At 31.6% G+C, this 11495-nt stretch overlaps 1 protein-coding gene across 1 annotated transcript in view; it reads right to left on the reverse strand.

The window, feature by feature from the left end:
• LOC106467930 (serine/threonine-protein kinase 3-like) overlaps positions 1 to 11495 on the reverse strand; it is a 59832-nt gene that overhangs the window by 6267 nt on the left and 42070 nt on the right. The window contains exons 7-9 of the mRNA XM_013928315.2: positions 9980 to 10117; positions 7461 to 7577; positions 2333 to 2549 (exon numbers count right to left, since the gene is read on the reverse strand). Coding sequence (XP_013783769.1) covers positions 2333 to 2549; positions 7461 to 7577; positions 9980 to 10117 — 472 coding nt within the window. The remainder of the gene's footprint in view (positions 1 to 2332; positions 2550 to 7460; positions 7578 to 9979; positions 10118 to 11495) is intronic.

Below are 11495 nucleotides of genomic sequence, written 5' to 3' on the forward strand. Positions count from 1 at the left end.
TGAAGTTTTGCTTTAATGAATCCCTTTCTTCTGCGATAGCCACAAACAGCTGCTGAAGCTTCTGTTACTATCTGAACAGGCCTTTCAACTGCTTGTGTGTGACATGACATGCTGAACTTGAAAACTAGCATGTCATCTTGATTAATGAAAGACACCAACTGTTTATTGCTTATATTTTCTGTAAGTGGTGACTCTACTCTCAGTCTACATTATTAGATCAGTATAATGTTGTATTAATATATGGAACGACAAATTGTCTCATTGTGATAGAATTTGAAGTAGATTGAGTAGCTAATATTCAACGAAGAGCAAGTTGTCTGATAGCCTTAGATTCATCTCCAAGCATTGCTAGCAGCAACGTTTATGAGTAGGCAAAATATAAATTCTCCGGATTACTCTATCCACCACATATTTCTAGGAAGAAAACGTGATTTTCTTACAAGTAGAAAAAGCGGCAGTGAGCCTGGCTGCATGAGGGATTTTTCTTGATATGAAACCAAACTGTTGCAGCATACACTTAAATTACATATTTCGCTAACAAACTAAGCTTCTTGGATGTGTTAGAAGTTGTGTTATAAAGACGAATCCTGTTTGCTGTTATTAACCAGCAGGAATAGTTCATTGTACCAGAATCACGTAAAGCAAGTTCTCTCGAACTATGACCTGACACTACCACATTGCACATTTCATACAAATACTTTTGATCTATACTAAGGTCCTCAGGATGGTCAATTGTCAGTAATGGCTCTGTAATTTCAACTGAAACAAAGTTTACTAAAGGCAATGATCCACAAGTCTTCAGTTTCTTTCCAAGAGGACCAGAAAAAGTGGACGTTCCTAGAGTTACTCCATCAAGATGCATAATTAGATGATGCAGGGGTAACTCATTTGCATGTAACAAACAAATTAACTAATAAACATGTCTTCCTAAGTGCAATTCAAGAAGATGCAAAACTCCAGCTTTTTTTCCAATAACTGATGTAAGTGCCATCACAGCCTACAGCGACTAAATGATCAGATGAAATTTTTATTATCTTCAAACCACTGAATGATAAAATTTTTTATACCTTCTGATGTTCCGGAAGAAGGAGAAATGTGATCCATGAAAACTGATTCAGATTCACTGATCAAAGTTATGTGCTGTTCCATGACTACACATTTATAATATTTTTGTCCATTTTTAATGATAATTTTAATTATCTTTTCTGTCATCAAAGTAGATAGGTTTAATATAATTAGATTAATCAAAAGTCAATAATGTTTCTCGTTCTTGTCATATCTTGTTTTTGTTGACAATTTTAGCATTGTCATTTTCTTGAATAATGCCCATATCTTCCAAAACAACTGAGGTAAAGGCTGCAACAGCTGTATCCAATTTACAGTTTCTGTTGGCTTCTCTCACAACCGTTGGAAGGGGTGTCCTTATTTGTTTACTTATTTTAGCATTTGGGGATTTCGATGTAGAAAGTGCAGTATTAGCAACATCAGAATTTTCTGAGCTTGAAACCATTGAGTCCTCGTGATTAACTATTTCATTTGGTGGAGAGATGATACACTTTTTTTCCAAACTTTGGTTCGCTTATGGCAGTTGAAGATATAATTGGATGAGTTTCATACTACATAAGATTAATTCTTATAATAAAAAGCAACTATTGCATACCCTGCCAACTAGCAATTACAAAACAACAGTTTTGACTAAGTAAATTCTATGCACCCCAATATACAGTTCTTCAAGCACACATCTTGTGAACCAGTAGCAGCTAATGATTGCTGCTTTTACATATACATCAATTGGGTAACATCTCTTAGCTGAATTATGAATCAGTAAATTGTTTGAATTTATTATATACACTTCGCAAATACAGTTTTATTTCTATTTTAGTAAATCTGCTCCAACCAATGAGTCGGAATATTTCAAAAACACAAAAAGCTATGTAATAAACATTACAATTTTCTTAAAATAAAAGATCTCTTCCAACCATGATTCAGATTACAAAATTTAATTTAGCTAAAAAGTAAAATCACTAACATAACTTGGCACATTGCTGTACTTTATACAAAGATTATAATGATATATGACTGTTTACTTGACAAGGTCAATTATTATAAATACTGATAGAATGCCCATCACTAATGGGTACGTACATTAAAAAGAATGGCATATCTCATTCTTGGAACTTTGGGTAACTATGTAAAAAAATGCTCATAACCTTAATGACAGTGCACTTGATGGTATCCATATTCTGTTATTGAACTGTAGAAAATCAGAAAGAACCTATCATTTTTTGTTTCACTTGAAAATACAAAAAGAAAACAATGCAGGAAAAATTACTTTTCATAGTGGAGTCTTCATCTTCTCCATCGCTGTTAATAACCAGTGTTCCCAAGTCAGACTCCACATCACTAGCTCCAACTAAAGTCCCAGAGTCCACATGGGTCACCATAGTTCCATTTTGCTCTCCCAATTCCTTTATATTACTATCTGGCACTAATGTTCCAGAGTTGGGAGCATACTCAACCATGGTCCTAGAGTCAACCTCATCTTCTTCCTACATAAAGAAAATACACAGTCAGTGTTTAGTAGTACCTCCAAGCTGAGAGTAATTAACTCCTGATCCTAGAATCCTCATCCAAACAAAATTTGGTTACATTCCAGCAGTAAGGTCTTTGTAACAATGACTGCACATTTTCTTGTATGGATGGGGATTTTGTTACCTAAAAGACAAGACTTTGTTAATTGGAAGTTTGGTACTCATAATCAGTAATTATCATTTATAACTGTTTTCCTTGTTATTAAAAAAAAATATATCAATAATGTGATGTTTAATAGTAAATACTATTTAAGTATCTTTTACACATGGTACTTATTACTCTATTTCAATATGTTTTTCATATGTAAAAGCAGTGATCAAAACTTGCTATGTTTAGTAATATCAGCAGTGAAGAAAATCTGTCCATAGCTATACAGAAAAAAAAAGTCTTCAGAAATATCTACCTTCTCTACCGAACTTGTCACAGTTCCAAATAATGGCTAAAAAGCAATCATGCCATCAACTTAATTATAATTCAAATGCCCAATGGGAGTTTTCATTTCATTTGAACTTTTGCACAAAAAGAAAGGCACATGAAACTTTAAGTGCATAGAAAGTTATATTTGATTTTTAGATAGGTAGAAAATAACTTTTTACATTTTTGATGACGAGGAACCCACTTTGAGACTAATAATGGTTGGAGACGGCTTGAATGGGTAATGAAGAAAAACTTTAATATAAGTTTAACATAACAGCAACCATTATTAACTTTTTACATTTGCTGTAAATCATCAAAAACTTAACTTATGTACTTGTTTGCAGCAACTTTTCTATCTAGCTTGTATCATAAATTCCAAAAATGATGAGCTGTTTTATTAGCGTCTAAAATATGCCAATCAAATGTTTCCTTTCAACCATTTTCAAATGAAAAATAAATAAAATTAAATAACAAAGTACATTTATATCTTGTAGTTCATCAACATATTGAAATTTTTCATAATTTGGAGGGTGGTATTTATACTCCCAAATGTTTTTAAATTTGTAGTTATATGGCTTATTCTTATTCTAAAATGATAATGTAAGATTTTAGTTTAAAAAGTAGCTGAATTTTACATTTAATATTCTAAAATTCTAGATAACTATATATCTCTGCACTCAAAAAATGCATGGTTGATAATGCTGTCTTCTCAATTATATATATATATATTTTCTTTACATCGTAACTTTAATCAAATGTAAGTACTTATTCTAAAAAAAACTAAGCAAAACGGTGTAATCCTCAAATTATCAACTTGTTAATGTAATATTAACTACTGCTGGGGTCCAGAAATTGCATCATATTTAATAACTTTACATATAACAGTATGCATTGTCAAGAATTTACCCACAAAAATTAGAAGAAATATTTCATATTCCATGTAAAATACACACTGGACTGAGTGTAACAAGCAAGTCATGGAGTCGCAATCATGGCGTATAAATGATTTTGGGAACTGTTTGAAAAACTGAAGAGAAGGAACATTGTGTCAGTTCAAGTCTTTAGAAAGTGCCCTACTAGCAAGCATTAGTGGCTTAACTTTCCAGCTAATGTGGTAGAACACTCCTCTGAGGTGTGAGAGGCTGAGGCTTAACTCCAAAACAAAAACTGACACCCAACATGCAGCCTTGTTTATCAATAATGACAGATCGTGGTAGTTTGAGATGTTACAAAAAAAGATGCATACCGACCATTAGTTCAGGAACTAAAATTATGATGTGCCAAGACACTACAGAAGAGTTAAAAAAGAATGCAAATTTGTGGTTCTTATTTAAAACTTACTAATCATACAATCCCTCCAAGCACATATAAAAAAAGATGCATACCGACCATTACTTCAGGAACTAAAATTATGATGTGCCAAGACACTACAGAAGAGTTAAAAAAGAATGCAAATTTGTGGTTCTTATTTAAAACTTACTAATCATACAATCCCTCCAAGCACAAATAAATAACTTTATAGTAATAAAAGGATCAAAAATCATTATTAATAAAGTTATCAACAATCCATACAATTCAGAGATTGAAATAGCTCTTAAATGTTGGTAGACGAATCATAACATTACTCATAATTTCCAAAAATTTATAAGCCAATATTTGATACAAGAAATGTGAAAGAAAATAGAGAATGTCTGTACAAGTTATGTATATGTAAAGTTATACAGAACACTTCATAACAAGTAGTATATAGCAAAAGTATGTCACAGTCACTACATTACAGTTCCAGTTTACAACAGAAAATTATTATCAAAGAAGGTAATGAAAAATGTTGAAAAAGATTTATTACTGTGTTTATATACATTTTTAAAACTTTTTCTATAAAATATGTCTATGCTTTTTTGCACTTTGTATTAAGTAACTTAAACTATCTAAAGAGTTCGTTGATTCCAGTTCCAATGGTGTGAAAGACCAGACACATGGACATCAACCATGCCTTTCTTATGAGATCGAAGATCAAATTCTAGTTACTACCACCAAAATAAGCCTTGAAAATACCACTTGTCTACTATATATCCAAGTAATGGATGAATAAGAGTAAGTTCACCTTTTCTTTCACTCAACCAACAAAATGAATGTATTATTTCAGCTGGTTATAGTTAACTCACTTGTAACTTAATTTCAGTGCTAAAAATAAATGAGCAGACTTCAATAAATACCTTCTTTTGTTTCTGTTTATCATTAAACTGTTTCTAACCATTCATTCATTTATTAAGAAATTAGTGGGATCCTTTTGATGAATAATTCTTAGTCGGAATGAGGGGAGAATGTTACAAAACTGCTGCAGGGAATAAAGACAGTGTCTAAAGCTTTACTACATTTATCATGACAATGGAAAATGTCAGTCAGACAAAGGTTTCCAGCAGTGGATAAGGAAGAAGTGAAAGTAAGAGGAGAAATCTAAAGATCAGGATAAAAACTGCAACAGCAGAAATAAGATTCTTCAAAAAGTAAAATAAGTATTCAGAAGACCAATTAGCAGAGACTGATTCAGATGACTTCGAGGATGAGTTCAGGTGGGGGGTTATTTCATAAAGCTTGTCGCAAACACTCAGCAATATCAAAGGATTGACCCCGGTAAAGAGTATTAGGGAAAAATATTAGAAAAGAATCATTAAAATTTTGTGATAAAAGCAGGACCTATACTCAGTGTATGGAACATAAAAAAGATCTTTAGATGGTCCAAATAGTAGAGAATTTTATAAATCAACCAAAAGAAGAGAAAAATAGAGAAAGGTTTAAGAGAAACATTTTAACACAGCCAATTTTATTGCACTGAAAGGCAATATTGTTTGGAAAACCTTGTAGGACAAATAAATATTTAGATCACTTGCACTGCAAGATAAATGGCCATTACAAAATATTCAAGCTGTGCACATACAGTCCTTCTCAAGACTTTCCTAAAGTTGGTAGCAAATTAGCTATTAAACTTTAAAATATACACTAATTAATAATTTATCTAGTACAGAAAAGTAATAAAAACTACTAACATTAAAAATGGTTAAAATTTTAACTGTAGTGAAAAGAACAAAATGTGAAACTTAAAAAGTATTTAGCCTCTAATCAATTGGGAAATATTTCAAAACTTTTGTCTTGAGGTTTCTTTATTACTTACCTTTGACCTCATCTGACCTCACCATTTTCAAAAATTTAACACTACTATTGTAATTTAGATTTCATAAGGTTAAAGCTTAGCATACTTTCATTCTGAAATGTTGGCTTTTGGCTGTGCTCCTTTTCAAAGTTGAAAACCAGTCAAAGTTCTTAAGACTCCTTAGGGTGGTGCAATAAATGTGAGTTCAACCAATATATTCACAGATGGATAAACAGAAAGTATATAAACATAGGCTAAAATCTGATTGTTTGTTGAATTTTGCACAAAGCTACTAAAGGGCTATCTGTACTAGCTGTTCTTATTTCAGAAGTGATAGTCTAGAGGGCAGGCAGCTAGTCAACACCAATTCTTGGGCTACTGTAAGTACCTCTGCCACCAAAGGTGACGGAGGTTATGTTTTCACCTGTGTGTGTTTGTTTGTCAGCAATATTTCTCGAAAACAGCTGAATGGATTTAGATGAAAGTTGGTATACATTTGGATTATGACCCAATGTAGAAGTGATTAGTTTCTGAAGTGTCAAGGTCATGGAAATGCAAAAAATCCCTATCTGTTGCCATGGAGACTGATTTTTCACACTATTTTTGCTCTACAATTCAGTCAAAAATGATCAGATTTTGTTGAAATTTGGTGGATATATGTAGAATATTATTCCTCATTGTCATGCCAAAAATGTTCATATTTTTTGAGGGCCAAGTATGATCAATGCTGCATGGCAGACCTATGCGCTCTACTGAATAATGAGATTGATTGTCACTTTATAACATCCTAAAGCCCAAAAGGGTGAGCATGTTTGATGATGGAATTCAAACCTGCAAGATTTTGAGTTAAATGCCCTAACCACCAGACCATTTATGAGAAAAATATAAGTTTAAGAGCCAACAAAAAAACACAGTAGTAGTGCAAGGTTATTAAGACACCTAAATACATATTATATTTTTGATTCACAAAATATACCAGATAAGATTATATAATGCTAAAACATCATTCTTCAGCATTTTTTGTAAAGTATTGATGAAACAAAAAGAATTTGAAATTAAATTTTGAAGGCTGATTTGTGAGTGTACACTCAGAGTGACCTGAACATCACTTGTCAGGAGATGGTTAAATGAACTATGTTTATATGACTGTTTTAACCTAGTTTTCTACTTGTTATATTAAGGAGTTCCAATAATGTAAGTTAAGTCTTATAAACACAACTTAAGAAGCTATCTATTTTCATACCTTCAAAAGCTACATAAAGATATCCTTTTTCAATACTCAACTACAATACAAACTTACTGATTCCATAGTGTTAGCCCTGTCCCTCCGATGAGCTTCATTTTCTTGAATCTCTCTAGCTTCAGCTATCATCTGTTGCAGGATATTAACAGGCTGAGCATTTTTAATAAATTCGTGCTGTAAAAAAAAAAAAGGTTTGCAGTTAATGTACATTCCAACAGTGAAGTTCAACCCACCAACTAACAATACTATACATCCACATATTGTTACACCATTTTTAAAGCTTACAAAAACACTATATTAAATATATGTAAATATATTTTAAGTTTTATGCTAAGTTATTTCATGAAAGAAAATATGAGAAAAAAGTAAATACAATATTTTTTCAAAGGAGAAGAAACCTATGACAGCTCTTCTGTAGGAATTACAAAGAACAAGTCAATAACATAATTCTTTAGCATGATCCAAGACAAAGGAACATAACACTGTTCTTATTCTTGGTTTAGAATTTTTTTTAAGTAGAAAGAATGGGAAGATAGTCATTCTAAAGAAGCAAACAGTTCTTTCTGTTTGATACATGTGGTTACAAACATATGCTATTTGTCATACATGTGAAAGACTGTATTCAGTCACATGTCACATTACAATTTTCAATACTCCTAAAGAAAGCAGGAACATATTATCTAAAAAGAGGCATTTAGCAGCATAGTAATAGATCATTAATTTGTTGTGATCATTTGAAAAATAAACAGAAAAGATGACAGTGAAAGGTAATAAAATGAAATTGAAAATGTTTCAAGCTTCTTTTTTTATAGTTTCGATAACTCTGCTAACATAATGCAAGTATTTGCAATGTTAAAGAATAAATGTTTTCTTGCTACTTCCCTGTAATAATGCATCATTTTAAGCACACATGTGATTCACATTCAAAAACTCATTTGTATGTGTGAATCACCACACACATACACACACACACGTTTTCTCACGAAAAGGCCTGAAGCAAAATTAAAAATGTATGCAAGAAGATATTTCTTAATCATAAGTTTCAATGAAAAAGAAAACAAAACTGTAACATACATGCAGATACATTAGACTACCAAACATAATGGAACAGTACACTCCCAACTGAATTTACATACAGATCAGCCTATCAACTATATACAGAAAGTTCCTTGCTGTTATATTTTAAGAATGGTTGCAGTTCATACCTTACTTGGTCATCATCACTGAATGATGATTTGAGTGTAAAAATTAGGAAAAGGAAAATGAACTTTGATACTCATTGCATCCTTTGGATGGACAGGTCTGGGTTTGACAACAACCTGGTAAATGCTACAGATGTGGGCTAGTACTATTTGAAATTCTTTACTCCACAAGTAGTGGACAAGGAAACCGTGAATGGCATAAAACTGCATAATATACTAAACAATATTCCAGTGTCTATAGTGCTGGAATTCCATGGAGAAAAACAATACCCCTTTCAGCACTATGTCCAGGGTTCATTCCCTTGAACGAGACTCAGATTTAACACTATTTCAAGGCTTTATAAACGCTGCCAGGGGCCAGTTTTCAAAGTCATTTGAGCAACAATATACACTTGTTCATCTATGTGTACATGAAGAGTTTCTCTGAAAGGATTTATGTGTGTACTACACTGTGGAATAAAGATTTACTTTATATGTATATTGACTTTCATGAAGTATGTTCATTTTATTACATATTGATATCTAGTAATAAAGACATTGAAGTTTAATTGTATGCCAACTGATGAATAAATGAAACTGCACTCGCTATGGTAGTATTATGTAAATAGGTTGTATTATCTAACTTTAAACGGATGAAAATGCTTCCTGTTCAAAGACATTTTCTGTAGCAGTGTAAGCAACTCATTACCTGAAACCACTGACATTTGACATATTTTGAGCAAGTTATAGTTTAAAATAAACAAATTGCAATAACTAATCATAATGACAAAACAAATATAGTATGTACACACCTATTAATATCTAATTATAATTAGCACTATCACCCATAATGATAACATAGATTATGATGTTATGAAGTATGTACACACTTACTGATATCTAACTATAATTAGCACTATCACCCATATTGAAAACAGATTATGATGTTATGAAGTATGTACACACTTACTGATATCTAACTATAATTAGCACTATCACCCATATTGAAAACAGATTATGATGTTATGAAGTATGTACACACCTGTTGATATCTAACTATAATTAAGAATCTGCCTTGGCTAGCTCATAGTTAATGCTGGGAATGCTTTGAGTGCTGCAAGACAGACAAACCACAAAATCTTATTATGCTTGGAGAAGTTTTGCAAAAAGTGTGGTAATATATTCTGCCAAACCCAGGTCAACTCGCCATTTAAACGAGTCCCTGCAATGAAAAGCAATACTCTCTCTTGCAAAATATGCTGTTCCAATACTTTTGTGTGCTCTTATAGGACTTGTTATAATAAAGACATACAATACAGTCTTATTAGGTTATAACCATAACAACCAGACAGAAATAAATCTAACTGTAAAAATATTTTGGATAACATAGTTTACCTGTAATAATTCTGATGCAGTTGCCCTTTCATCAGGATTTTTTACCAAACAACGTGAAACAAAATCAATGAATTCTGGAGTCCATCTGTCAGGGTCCCTGAAGGATGGTGGTGGTTTTGTAGGAATCATAAATATTGCCTGAAAAAATACAAAGCAGAAAATGAAACTTAAATAAGATAAAGAAACAATAGCACATTAATCAAAGAATTAATTTAATTACACAACTGACAGGTGCTCATTATTTCTAATGTAGATTTAAAAAACACTAAAATCTGCAATAACATGTGAAAATCTAACATATCTCCAATTGCACCATAACATTAAGCAGCAGAAACAATTAACTTTTTACTATTTGTACTTATTTGCACTTAGCTCTAAATTGTACCTCTCTAATGAGTAGAAAATATAACAATTTAGACTACATATAAAATGGATTACAATCAATATAACACCTAGGTTAAACAAGGAATGCCTTCCAAACTCCACATCCTCAACATAATAGTAATATTTTTGTACTGGCCAGTAAAATAGGTTTCTACATAATACATAAGTTGTTTTAAAACTTTTTTGAACTTTGCATATTTTTAATTGGACTACAGTGTAACTGCTTAAAACAAGTCCAAGTACAAATAAACTATCCTATAGGATGAATTATGACTCACATTAGTTGCATAAACTAGGTAATCTCAATGACACATCAGTATGCATGATATGTAACCATGCAACATCGTACTAAAATGCTAAGAAATAAAGGAAACATGTATTATATAATGTCTGATTTACAGTAATTTTTGTAGTTTTTCAATGCCTACTCATCTCCTACCCACTATTTCAACTATTAATATGCTGTAGAGGAAGGATGGCAAATAATTATCTTCAAGTTAAAATTCAGTTGGCTAAGCTCAGCAACTACTTTAATTTTAAATAATATTTACTGTGATTCCTAAAAGTGTTTCTTGTTTGACATTATCACCGTTCAGGGTTCATTAATTTTCTATTCATTTCAATGTATTTTGAAGATAAGTGAACAAGAAAAGGGTATTAAATTACAATACTGATATAGTTTTTTTTTTGATCTGGCGTTTGGTTAGAGCTAATTGTACCAGTGATGTAGGATGTTTACAATTAAGATTTTAATATAATAATATATTTGTACTTCTTATTAATTGTTTCAATCCAGGCTCGGTCCCTGGGACCGACCTCGTAACCATTTTGTGCTTGTTATAGTTTTCATGCTATAACTTTTAAATTAGTAGGCGAATATTAATGAAATTTGGCAGTTTATTAGTAAACATTACAATGCTTTCATACCCAAAATATCTAATTTTTTTATTAAGTCTTAAGGTTTGTAAAGCAATGTTTCTCTCATGACTTTTTTCCTTTCACATCTTGCCTATATATCATGCAAAGTCATTTTAATTTTAAGATTAAAAAACTTTTATGCATCAGAAAATTTCAAAATTTAAACATGTGAAATCTTTATAATGTCCGGATAGTTATCAAACATTTCTTAAGA

Source organism: Limulus polyphemus, unplaced genomic scaffold (assembly GCF_000517525.1).
Source record: "Limulus polyphemus unplaced genomic scaffold, Limulus_polyphemus-2.1.2 Scaffold2801, whole genome shotgun sequence".
NCBI classification, from domain to species: domain Eukaryota; kingdom Metazoa; phylum Arthropoda; class Merostomata; order Xiphosura; family Limulidae; genus Limulus; species Limulus polyphemus.